Here is a 13,587-nt window from a genome sequence, read left to right on the forward strand (position 1 = left end):
GCAGGAGTTGTTGCGTCCGGTGCCAGTAGCCAATCAGGTACAATATACTCGGTCTGTGTCTTTTACTATCTGTACATCATCTCACAAGGATGCGGTTTATGGGGTTATAGTGCTGTTACACACCCGCTTTTTTTGAGAGACTCATCCCCTCTTCCCTGACTCACTTGTTAGGTCTGCATTCGGCACTGAGGATATATTGGCGAAGTGGTGGCCCGCCGATGCTAATGTCTTTGCTTGATGTGTTCCTAGTCAGGTGAATCCGGCTAACTTTGCTCTTCTTTTTTTTACATCAGCTCGCGCGTTAAATGGTCTCTGCGTTGCAGTAATTTGATTGAGATATTCAAATTTCGGACCAGGTTCATCTCCTGGTTTTACTGGTTAAGAACAGAGTCTTGTCTCGGTTGTACACGACCATGGCTATCTTCTGTGCTTTGTTTTCTGTATTGTCATGCAAGCATTCAGCTGATTTTAGTCTGGAGTTGTGTTGGAGGTGATATTCAGCATTCCTTTCACAACCTCAATCATCCATTCCAGTCAGATTATTTCATCTGTGTCTTAGTTGCTAGCACATCGTACTGAAGTATACTATGACGTCAGCCCTGCATTTCAGAGGGTGCACAGAAATTTTGAGAGGAAATGTCTGTGCTTCTGTGTTGCTCCTGATAGGTGTTTCGTCTTCGTCTTCACTGAACCTGGACGGCGCTTCCATCCAAGCCAGTCAGCTTGCATCGGACAGCTCCACGCACTTTGTGTTCATCAAACACAAGCTTGGGCTGGATAGGGACAAGAATCTGTTCGGCGGTGATGGCTCAGACACCGAGGCTGGGCAAGCTGCCAAAGAAGTGGCAAATGAGGAAAATCTGACTGCTGCGGTTGCCGCCACCTCTTCACTCGAGAAACGTCCCGCTAGCACGAGGGGTGAGGTCACCATTCATGTCCCCTCCGACTCAGATGACAGTGTCCGTGGAGGTGACATTGCTGGCGGTGTGGCCTCAACTAGCGCAATGTCGAGCAATGCTGTCCAGAGTGCTGGTGCTGGTGGATTTCTAATTGACGACGACGACGATGATGATAATGATGATGACTCCACTGCCCGTCCTAGTTCAGCCGGTATGCAAGCGGCTGGAGGTTTTACCCTAGACTCTGACGATGCTGCAGATCAAGTCCCATCTCCAAAAGGCAGTCAGTCGAATAGCAGTAGCAGATTACTTCAGCAGAAAGGCGGTTTCCTCAGTGAAAGTGATCAAGTACCGGATGTAGACCCAGCCTCCAACAGCCAACCTAACATTGATGCACCAATGGAGTTCACGAAGGCCAGTAGCGGGGCCCACATGGATGGTAAAGATCCAAAAGATTCTGGACCGACCGACGGCGTAGCTGCTCCACCCTCCACTATGGATAGTCCGGTACAATCACAATCTTCTCACGGAGCTGTCTCCAGTGCCAGTCAGTCGAATGCAAGTCTTCAGATCGTTGTTCCAGTGTCCGAAGCACCGGCGGCTGGCCTTGGATTCTCTCTGTTTGACGAGTCAGACTTCATTCCAGCGCCGTCGACTGTAGTTGATGAGCAGTATTCGGTACTGGCAGGCAAGACTTCTATGTCCACAGGGGTACAAGATACCAACCCTGAAGCAGACATTCAAGTTGTCATGCCCGATGGTGAACCGTCAGTTTCTCCTACTCCAGAGATTTCTTTGCAACCACCAACCATATCTCTAGCGGTGGCAGGTGGCAGTCCGAACAATTCTTCTAGTGCGGCCGGCGAACGGAGCAAATGGGAAGAACCCCAATTGCAGGTATGTTCGTAACTAAACTTCTCTTTTCCATATCAAGGCGCGATCTATTATAGTAGTGAATGTCACTTGGAGCAGGACCCCCTCCTAATGTTTACAGGTAATGACTGATGAGCCGTCCAGCGAGAGCATGCAGCATGTTGCACAGAGTTTGGCCGTGTTCTGCTTGCGCTGACTCAGACTAATGGTGTCTGCCACACTGTACAATCATGTATTACGGTGTTTCAGATGTCGTCAGCACAGTTGCACGAGCACCTCAGCGCACAGCAGCAGACGCTGCAGCGTCACCAGCAGACACAGCAGAGGCGCATATCCGGTCTCACCAGCCAGATGATGACGGAGACGCAGGTACGATGCCCTATGCTGCTACTACTTCTGAAGTAGCTAGCTCTTCCGCAATTATGTAATGCATTCTCAGTGCTGCTGACTCTCCCAATGTATGTAATGACGTATTCTGTATTAAGGTATGCATGTGCAGCTTTAGGAGCTGCATCTAACGCCTTGGTCCTTGAAGGCGGTGGTGGAACACTCAGTCTGACTGACTCCACGCAAGCTGTGAAATTTATTGCAGCCCGTTTGATGTACACATTCTCTATGCGCTTTTGCATGTACATTTGCTGAAAATTTCAGCTGCATCTGGCTTCTCAATTTACAATGACAATTTGTCATCTCAATTGTTAGAGGTTGTCTCTGTTCTTATAGTGTGTGTGTGTGTGTGTGTGTGTGTGTGTGTGTGTGTGTGTGTGTGTGTGTGTGTGTGTGTGTGTGTGTGTGTGTGTGTGTTGTGTGTGTGTGAAGTTCATGAGCTGAATCACCCCACAACGCCTGTTTGAATGTCATGTCCTTGCGCTTTGCAGAATTTGCTGAACTTGTTCGGCGTGCCGTACTTGGTTGCACCAATGGAAGCCGAAGCACAGTGTGCGTGGCTGGAGGAGAATGGTCTTGTGGAGGGTATCATCACGGACGACAGTGATGTGTGGCTGTTTGGCGCCAGGACCGTCTACAAGAACTTCTTCAACCAGGACCGGGATGCCGAGCAATACACGGCTCTGACCTTGAAGAACAGGATGGGTGAGTGAGGAAGTTAGCGGTGACTCTGATTCTACCTGTAATGCTGGTACGTGTACATGCTTGCAGTGTTGTTTGATGGTACCGAGAGGCTGTCTACTTCTGGATGTGCACTCCTGATTGTGCTGTTATATGCCCTATCTTAGAGATAGTGGGACAGTAGGATAATGAGATAGTATCTTAAATATACACATTTCAGTACCTGTGCAGGGAATGTCCGGAATTGTATAACTGCTGCGATCAACCCAGCGCTCTTTGCCTCGTCGCTTTCGCTCTCCACTTCACTAAATTTACAATTATCTTAATGGTTCTCTTGGTTCACTGTGGCTGTGTTGTCGGCGTTGTGTATACATGTACATGTAGGTCTTTCCCAGGAGGAGTTGATTGGTGTGGGCATGCTGTGTGGGAGTGACTACACGACTGGAGTGCAAGGTTAGTGGTGTGTGGACACTCTTCCAGTCCGGCGTACTGTACATCTGCTGTGATGTACGGATACTGTGTTGCATGTTACATTCTGATACGTTACTATTTATTCGATACTGAAGACTTGGGAACGGAAACATACGTGTCATGAAAACCTAACAGGAAGAAGAAGCACACTCAACTATTACGTGTGTGTGTGTGCGTGTGTGTGTGTGTGTGTGTGTGAGTGTGTGTGTGTGTGCATGTGTGTGTGTGTGCATGTGTGTGTGTGTGTGTGTGTGCGTGTGTGTGTGTGTGTGTGTGTGTGCGCGTGTGCGTGTGTGGGTGCGTGCGTGCGTGTGTGTGTGTGTGTGTGTGTGTGCGCGCGTGCATGCAATACAAATTATGACGTAATGAGTATAGATACACATCACATTCAGCAGTATTTGTACACTGTTCACCTCACTCAGTACACATTTATGAGAGACAATTGCCTTCGTAAGATACATGTATGAGTGTCCCACTTTGGGATAGTGGCGAGGTTGGACTATCGGCTCTTGTGTGAGCAAAACGAAAAGATTGCTTTTACCCGTACATTGATACGGTTTGAATTTTTATGACTTACTAAACACCACATTATGAAAACGTGAATGTTAATTCCACTGCAGGAACTTTGTGCTAGTCACCCATGTTTGTGTAGCCATTACGGTTAGCTAAATGTCCCCATTGTCTGGACTACATCTGTGCGTGTGTAGGCGTAGGCTGTGTGCTGGCCATGGAAGTGTTGAATGATTTCCGCGGCGGAGTGCTGACCGGACTGGAAAAGTTCAGGTGAGTACATGTACTGTCAGTCTACCACCTCTCCTACTACTAGTGTCGATGTTACTGCATATGCTTGTCATGTAGTAGCAATGCAATAATGGTAAATGTTCTGTTGATTAGGCTGGTCCTAGGCTGGTCCTACGCTGGTGATTTCCTGTATTTGTGATACATCCCTTGGTTGCAGTGATGGTGTTTGTTATCTGGGACATTGTTTGTGTGCGTGCGTGTGTGTATGTCTGTGTGTTTCTGTGTACACGTATGTGTCTGCGTGCATGCATGTGTGTATGTGTGCATGTAGGGTCTGGTGGCAGGAAGCGATCAAGAAAGAACCGCTGCCAAAGGAGCCAACTTTGCATTCACGCGTGGTAATACTTCCAGACTCTCTGCACACATCATGTGCTGTAGACTGTTGTGTGCCATTGTTACAACTGGAGTGGCGGTTGGGGTTGAAGGGTTGATATGTGGTTGCTAGCGTTATTACCATTGGTGCATGGCAGCCTTGGGCCGAAGAAAAGGGCGCCTCTTTCTACATTGCATCAAACAATACACCGAACTGTAGTACATGTACAAAGAGTAGACAAAATAGAGCAGGCTGCTGGTTCTTGCTCCCGAGTATCACACGAAAAAGCGACCTGCAAGCACTGCGGGCAAGAGATTCCTAGCTAGCTTGCTTAGATGCAGTGGACGTCAGAGAGTGCGCGTAACAATGTAGTCACATAACTGTTAGTGCACTGGCTGCGGCAGGGAGTTCTTCGTTGAGTATTGTAGTGTTTGCGAATACCCCCGAAGGCTGACATGACTCTGTGTCCAGTGGTGTGTGTGCTTCACTTTTTCCTGGTTTCCTAACCTCACAACTGTGGTATGATTTGCATTCGCCTGTGAATGCATTACTAGACATGTACATGTACAGTGCTGCTCTATGAAATCCAGTCACGGCACTCAAGTACGCGCCGGGCGTTGCGGGGCCCTACACCTGCGCACACTGGGCTGCGAAATGGTGCAAGGCGCATACTTGAGTGATGCTACTGGATTTCATTGAGCAGGACTGTGTATGGATGTGCCTCCTTCCTGTTCTGCCGTGTATCCAGCGCAAGCTCGTTGTTCCAGTCGGATTTCCCGACCAACGCATCTACAAGGCTTACACGACGCCACAAGTGGACCTGTCGAAGGAACAGTTCGAGTGGGACTCGCCAGATCTGATTGCGTTGAGAGAGTAAGGCGCCTAAGATAAGCAGCATTGCTGTAAAGGATTGATTGCACTGTTACTCATAGGAGCTGTTGGGCGTATCTGCATTTTTTTAAACACGTCTTTGACAGTTGTCTGCTAACAAAGGGGCCAACTATTTGCTTTCTAGACGAACATGGGGCTCCAGGGCACTGTATATGTGCTCTAGTCATTTTATTAAGACTCGGATGGAGAGGCAAGGATTACATTTAAAAGAAAGGACCAAAATGTTACATGTTATTCGTAGTTTGTGTCCAACAGTACCAGTTATAAGCAAGATGTTGTGTAGTCAGGAGGTGCAACAGCTAGCACAACACTGACAGATGTGATACTGACATTCAACCACCCGATGCGTCTTTCGTCACCATCTCGTCAAAGCTAACATTCTTAGTTTGCTGTGATATTGAGCTTGTTTTCGTCTTGAGTGTGCTCGCCTTCCCCTCTCTCATGTTATTTCATAACTTAGAACCTTCCAAGTTGGAAGGCTGTTGGTTTGCGCATCCAAGACGTGATAGACCTTATCATCAGGTCGTTGAATGTCAGTGTCACATCAGTCAGTATTGTGCAAGCTGTTGCACCTTCTGACTACACAACACCTTTCTTATAACTGTTAGTGTTTAACACAAATTACAGATAACATGTAACATTTTGGTCCTTTCTTTTGTCACTTCATTCATGTTCTTATGTAGCGTCTCTTTCTCAATACTGTAAATTGGCACATTTCAATGTGTCCAAAGTGTGCCTGTGGGTCTTCTGCGTTAGGGCCGATTTCCACTACGGTACCGTGAGTGCCGTGCCGACGATTTGGGTGGGTCACGTGTACCCCACGGTACGAGCTTGAAGCCGAGAGTGATTTACACCTGCGCACAGTCGTTCCGTGCATTCCGTCGGCAGGCCAGATCACCATTTTTATCAATCTCTGACTTGGGTCTGGAGGGAATATAGCGGGGGAGATGATTGGAGAAAGCTCAAAATCAACCAATCGAAAAGCCGAAAGCTAAGAAAAAACTTCGTACCACAAATACAAAAGAAAGAAAAAACTTCCTATCAGGAATTAGTAAAATACCTACTACACACTGTTTTCAACCTCACGGAATACCACGGCATGCCATTTCCACCCCCCAGAGACCCTCGGCACCGGAATGTCCACGACGCGGTACGGCACCAGCCACGGAATGAACTCGCGCCAAAACTGCCCCTCACGTGAGCAAATCACGATGGGTACTCACGGCACGGCACTCACGATACCGTAGTGGAAATTGTTATATCATCCGTATCATGCCTGTCATGATTGTCTGAAGCTATTGTCTGTGTTGTGGTTGACTTCACTCCTTAGTGCTATTGACTGGCCTTTCGTACAATACCTATTGATGTCTAGAGACATACTGTCTAGCCTTCCCCTCGTGCGCTTATTGATACACTATCCAGCTATCCAGTGGCTCTCCTTCCTCCGCTCTCTATCTCGCTATACTCTTCTTCACACTCTATAAGTTCGTGTCTTCTTTACAATAAAATCAGTTCAGTGACTGACGAGTTCGAGATCACAACAGAAATCGGCCCTAACTGTTGTATTTCCTTCTTGTCTTTTCATTTCCTTGTCCAGATTCACCTCAGATGTGTTTGGCTGGGCAACACAGCGCACCAACGAAATCCTCCTTCCGGTTATACAGCGAATAAACCGTAAAAAGGTGAGCTATCCCGTATCCCGTGTGCTCTGGTCAAAGACTAGAGTGTGCATCTCAACTAGGACTGCTGCTATCTCTGTTGTCAGGTGCTTTTTCTCTTTTATAACGGGGCGTAACCTCGGGTGCATTCAAAGTGGTTCCTCGCTATCTCAAATCTACATGCCTTGTCAAAAGAGAGTGCAGAACTGCTGTGTGTGTACACGAAATAAGCCGCCGTAACTGGTTCTTGGTTATACCATGAAGCAATCGACCTACGCCACTGTTACAGCAGCTGCTGTTCCATAATGTCATGTTTTCACCGATAATCTGTGGCCTGTTCGAACGTAGAGAGGTACTGGACATATACTCATGACTCGAAACCTGACCCGCTATTGGTTCCGTTTCCTGTTGTGCATGTGTTGGGCATGTGTTGTGTCTGTGCTGGACATGTGTTTGTACTATGTAGGCCGATACGCAGCCAGCAATCACGCAGTTTTTCGACAAGCAGCCAGGCACTAGTGGTACTTCGGCATCTGCAGGTATCAAGAGCAAGCGGGTAAAGCGTGTCGTGCTAAGGATGCTGGACAGAGAGAAGGAATCTGAGTCAGCATCTGCTGAGCCGTCTTCGAGTACCACAGGACAGCAAGCGAGGCGTGTTGGTAAGTCGACGAAACGGAAGAGAAGCGGCGGTGGTCCTTGTCTGAGCAGCTCAGGCAGTGACAGTGAGGATGTCGACAGTGGTCACGAGTCCTCTAACTCATCCCGTGGGGCAGCAGCAGCAGCAACTGATGATGACGACAATAGCTCCTCTGATGAGGATGTCACCGTTGCAGCTATCGCTACTGCTGCGACTACACAGCGTACTGCAAGAGGTGGTCGCCGTGCACGAGGAAGACCCCAAGCAGCAGGAAGACCCCAAGCAGCAGGCAGACCCCAAGCAGCAGGCAGACCCCCTACTAAGCGTGGCAGTCAAGCACCGAGCCGAAAAAGAACCCGAACGAAATAATCACAGAAATCGAACTATCCTTCCAATGGTAGAAGAAGATGCATCTACGTTTTTGCTAATCAAACACTGAGCATGATTCATCAGCATCTACTAGTACCTCAAAGCATCTACTACTTCATCCAACTTATCGCCACGGCACTTTTTACATGTGGAGAATGCGAACAAAAGACTGGCTCTCTCCATCCTCCATTTTAATTTAGATCGCTTTGGGAAATCTGCGCAATATTTATGAATCTTTTCCACCTTTTTTTTAAATAGACATTTAGATCTAGGACTAGTGCAAAAAAATGGTGGGCATGTACTAGGTAAAGTTTTTCAAGCCCTTTAGTTTCTTTTTATTGTATTTTTGAGTTGTAGTTTTGTTATATCCAGTGTCAACGTCAGTTGCTTCATCTTTGGCCAGCCAGCGGTTACGGTGGTTCTTGGGAAATAGTTTCCCAGCTTTTGCAAGTTGCAGTGGCACGGTAAGTTTAGTCATTGTTGTCTTTGAACGAAAGTGGACCATTGGCCTGTATATGACTCAGTGCTAATGAAGAGAGTGGTTGGGTACAGACCGGGTGGCTGATGTCAAGTCAGGTGTTGGCTTGAACTGGCTCTACCCGGCCCTAGCCAGCCCCAATCGTCAACCCTGACTGCTTTTTCCGCAGTGAACATCTGCAGAGCAATGGCGATGTGCATATTCATGTAGCGCACAGTATGTATCTCGCTTGTCCACACCCTTTCAAGAATCCATGCTTCACTGCCGAACGGCCGAGGGGGGGGGGGGGAGATAAGCGAGGGACTACTGTACTCTCTGTACATGTACCGGTACATGCCTACACCAACACGTTGGCACTCGCTGGTGGTGACCCTGGTGAGTCGTGACCCAGCAGAGAGCAAGGACAAATTAAATGGCTGACTGGTGGTGACGTCATGTATCCGTGTCCCTACATATAAATGTCATGACTGCATGTAGACTATAGTACGCGATGATTATGATTTATCAGGGAATCGTAGCATACCTTCATGATACAGGGCCTTTCAGGAGGTCCAGCCAAATGTGGTACATGTACTTGACTAGAAATGGGCATCATTGACACACAAAAAAGAAGCTATTTTCGGTGGATCGACCTGCTTCGAAATAAGGTCGGTCCATTGCAGGACGGGGTGCAACGGACCTAGCCTGATATACTAGTACAGTCATGTACATGCGTCGACCAGTCGACTACTTTTACTATAACCTGATGATTCGTCATTTGTGCACTACACAACGCCCAAAAGGAAAAGAAAACTGGCTTGTTTGCTAATCCTGCTGTCTTGGGTATTAGATAGCAATGCTCTTTGTCTCCTTGTACCATCATCGTGAATTCATGATCATCGGTCGACTACGCACTATGCTGTTGTTTCAAATCTTTATTCTCAAAATAGCCAGTGGCCAATAAGAGATAAGTAATTAGTTGTTGTTGTTGTTGTTGTTGTTTTTTAATTCTTTATTCTCACGATGGCACCATCGCCAATAAGAGAGTGTGTTGTTGTTGTTGTTGTTGTTGTTGTTGTTGTTGTTGTTGTTGTTGTTTTCTTTATTTTGAATTCGCAAAACCAAAACGAACTGCTGCTGTTAGGCATGGGCGAGTAATGCTAGCATTATGGCTGGCATTATAGTCCCTTTTTTCCAGGTGGCATAATGCTGGCATTATAACACCATTTCGCATGCAAACTTGGCATTACAAGCATAATTGCCGGTCGACAACGGTGTCATGCATGAAGCTGGCTAGGTCCAGTTCCGAAAATCGTGCACCTGAACCCGTCCGGCTTCGTCCGGAGACTTGACGTTGCAAATCAACCTTCTCAGTGGATTGTTTCAGACAACATGCTCACTGCTGTTTAAGTTTTTTCTTCTACGCTTTGGCCTTGATCCAAGACGGACTTTTCCCACTTTCAAACTGGCATTATGGAGTAGTGTGAGCATTATAAGTGGCGTTACAACCTCATAATTATTATGAGCATTGCCTTTAGCATTATCGCAGCAAATAACTAGCATTACCCGCCCATGCCTAGCTGCTGCTGAATCAGGGAGTTTAGCCAACTCCCTGGCACTGTGTTAAATTTACACTCTGGTTCTGTACATGGTTGTTTCTTGTGTGCTGCCAAGACATGCGGCAAGACTACATAATTAAACCAGGAAAACAATGATAACCATGGTAACTCCCCGCAGCTCCAGGAGATCGAGTTAGGTACTCACACCTCGTGGTTCTACGTGTGTGGTCCCCAGCGTGTGGACGGACAGACTCAGTGCAGTGTACTACGATGGCAGTAGGAGCGACTTGCCTGATCAGATTATCACACAACACACTGGGACTGTGGGAGTAACACTGACATGATCAGCAGTGTTGTGCACGTACCTATCACACAACTCGCCACCACACACCGGAAACGGTCTGGTACAGGCCAGTACAACTGATGTTACTTGATCACACCATGTAGATGTACATGTAGCCTTGTAGGTCTACCAACACTGAACGTCGGAGTGGTACCGAGTCGAGCCCACACGCACACCCGGTTTACATATTTTTAGCACGGGCGTTGCGCGAGCGACCAGAGCTCTGTACCGCAGAACTGACGTCTCAGTGGAGCGTAATGTGGGAAAATCTGGTATGGCTGCTTTGGGGCAATGAGTTTGGTCGGCTGCAAGGGGCTGATGCTGGAATGCTATCGTCTAGTGTCAAGTCAGTCCGCATTTCAGGTTGAACATCGACTGCTCCGCTCAGATATCAGCCAAATGAAGAAGCACAGCGGGCAACCGACGATGCTAGTGCCATGTTTGGCGTGCCATAGTTTTCCACGCTTCAATGGGCCTCAATCGCACTGAGATGCTACATCATAGCATTTGCCAATAAAAGACCGTTGGAGATATGATGGAGGAATGTTCCTGCGCGAGCCTCTACTGAGTGAGCGACTTGGAGCGGCTGCAGTTATGCGAACATACTGGATCACACAGTGTTGGGTACTACAACTTTCTGATCTAGGCTCCTATGACTATGTCAGTATGTGGAATAGATAGGATATTAGCTTTACCACGTGCCTTGAGAAGTCCCCATCACATGCACCACTCTGTGTAGATATAATACAACCGCAGCCCCTGTACAGTGTACATCTAGGCATTGGCATTGCGTAGGCCTCGAGTTCGATACATGTGATGTGGTGGTCGTGCTATAAGGATGACACCATAAAGTTCACGTCTATTGCCAGTATTGGCGACTCGCGAGCCTGCGTTCCCGGGTACTTCAGAACTTCGACAAATGTCTTGATCTCCCTCGGTGACGTCTAAGTGTATCAAAATCATCTTGTTCCAATCACGGCTGTTGCGTCATCATCTGGGCATTGGCTATTTGCCCGCCTTGCAGCAAGTGGTGTTCGCATTGGCAAGTGAGATCGTTCCTGGTAAGGGCGGGAAGGACTCTTTCCGGCTTGTGCGGGCTGCCTGGCACCTGCAAGGCACACTCCATCTTAAACGTCTCGTGAAACGATAATCTGTGTATGTACATGATCAACTGTGCGTCTGTTCTTGCATTCTGCGGACAAACATTCTATTGGTACTTAGGAACGGGATAATCATATTCGAACATCGCGCTTTCCGTATCACTGCTCAGTCCCAGCCCTAATTGTAATCGTTATGCTGTAGACTGGTGTGCGTGTGCCTTGTACCAAGAATTCAGACTGTTCTTTCAGTCACTCTTGAAAGTGCTGTAGCTATTAAATGTGTGCTAGTACATGGTACGGTCACCTTGTGTGGTCCCCAGCGTAATACTATCATTAGTTGTCTCTGTTCTCTCCTGCTTCGTTCCGTCATACTAGTAATTCATTGCTTTGGCTGTGTTTGACGAAAATAACATACCTCTGCAAAAGAATGTGGCCATAATCCGGGGCTCTTGGTAATGTATTGTACTAGTAGCACAATGTCATGTACAATGTAGTATTACACTATACCATCTTGGAGGGTTCTATCCTGACTCTCCTGAGGAGTAGGCAGAAAGAAGTGGTCATACAGTTCGAGCCAGCCCATACAGACCCAGTGGTGTGTTGGGGTGCTGCTGGTCGCTGCACCGTGACACCTTGCCATTGCCATTGGTTGTGGCTCAGTAAGTTATTCCTTGCACACAACTATTACTAGCTACCGATGGAGGCTGTTTGATGGAATTCCCAACGACAGATACTCGCGATGGGCAGTGCTTGTAGCATTAGAGCTGGCTAGTACACGTAGTGTGTTTTGAACGGGTAGCAAAGTTGTCTTCAGGAAACAATTGATCCATATCTGTTTGTTGGCAAATGACTATTGCAGACGAGATGGTGAAAGTCGTGCAACCTGTGTCGGTGGTCATTGGCAGCTGCAACCACAACAGCACACAGCTCTCCTGTGTACGTACTGGCCATTGCCCTCACCGGGCCAAGAGTCCTGAACATAGATTTGTAAAAGCGGGTTGCTGCCGGTCCGGTCCACTCTGCAGTCCTTCACCACTCTGTACCCCGAAACTAAGAATAGCAGTAGCAACTCGCAGTCTATCTACTAGTATCGAGCTTGTGGCTTATGTGTCTTCACGTCTGGTGCATATTTTGCCTACACCACATTCCATTGTACTAGTATAGGACACTCTCGCCCCTTCAGACAGCAGAGGATAAAATAGTGTGCCACTATACGTGACTGTACTCCTGTATATCACTACCAGACCTGCGTTGTACATGAGCAATGTACACTTGTCGGCGGCAAGCCAGCTATAAATATGAAATACCGCGTCAGGTCCGTCGAGGCACCGCACAGATGCATTTCACATTCCTCTGAGGTCAGTCTAAAACCGTACCAAGACCCATTGTTGTTTGTCGGCTTCCCCAGCAGCGCATTAACATCACACACCATGGGAGACAAGAGAGCTTTTGTGTATCAAACGCCCCAACACATGTACATACTCCATGTATAGCACAAGAAGTTGAAAGTACATTTCACATTATGTTCTAGATGAAGTATGTCCATACAGAATTTCTTTATCCACTGACGATGTTGTTCAGAACAATGAAACGTCTGGAGAAGTATCGTAAATATTTCTATCGTTATTAAATTTTATCAAATATACCACTCTTTGGTCTAGAAAGAATACTTTTTTGATATTACAATGAGAGTGAATAATCAACGGCTTGTCCACCAACTCTATGTCCATACACACAATGTAAAGTACTAGTACATGTAGTGTGTTACATGACGTTGTCGATCTGTGATTAATTAATTGTACTGTATAACAATATGCAATACTGATCAGCTGAGGGTGTTCCTTCAATACATGTACATGTACGTGTGTCTTTTGATGACGAACAAGGGCAATTGGTACACGTTCATATACTGCACGTACATGTACATGTACATGAACATGTAGGTTGTTTAAAGAACACAATGTCTGAACGCGTGCAGACTCCAGAGTGCTGGCTGTGTTCGTGGATCCAAAGTGCTCCTGCATTAGAAATATCATTGTATTATGTACATACGTAGTCAAGTCAACGGTATTATGTACATGTATATGTACCGGCACATGTTATGTACAATGTACATGTACTTCAAAGTACACGTATTCGCTTCTGCTT

At 47.1% G+C, this 13,587-nt stretch overlaps 1 protein-coding gene across 1 annotated transcript in view; it reads left to right on the forward strand.

Moving 5' to 3' along the window:
- The window catches only part of LOC135809631 (DNA excision repair protein ERCC-5-like), a 12,181-nt gene extending 3,687 nt beyond the window's left edge, over positions 1-8,494 (forward strand). The window contains exons 7-16 of the mRNA XM_065323018.1: positions 1-37; positions 667-1,796; positions 2,022-2,141; positions 2,651-2,864; positions 3,225-3,293; positions 4,019-4,094; positions 4,384-4,450; positions 5,174-5,298; positions 6,914-6,998; positions 7,441-8,494. The exon at positions 1-37 is cut by the window's left edge and continues 102 nt beyond it. Of these exons, the coding sequence (XP_065179090.1) occupies positions 1-37; positions 667-1,796; positions 2,022-2,141; positions 2,651-2,864; positions 3,225-3,293; positions 4,019-4,094; positions 4,384-4,450; positions 5,174-5,298; positions 6,914-6,998; positions 7,441-7,980 (2,463 nt within the window). The 3' untranslated portion in view covers positions 7,981-8,494. The remainder of the gene's footprint in view (positions 38-666; positions 1,797-2,021; positions 2,142-2,650; positions 2,865-3,224; positions 3,294-4,018; positions 4,095-4,383; positions 4,451-5,173; positions 5,299-6,913; positions 6,999-7,440) is intronic.
- Positions 8,495-13,587: the final 5,093 nt, after the last annotated feature.

This window comes from Sycon ciliatum, chromosome 2 (assembly GCF_964019385.1).
Source record: "Sycon ciliatum chromosome 2, ocSycCili1.1, whole genome shotgun sequence".
In the NCBI taxonomy this organism is placed as follows: Eukaryota; Metazoa; Porifera; class Calcarea; order Leucosolenida; family Sycettidae; genus Sycon; species Sycon ciliatum.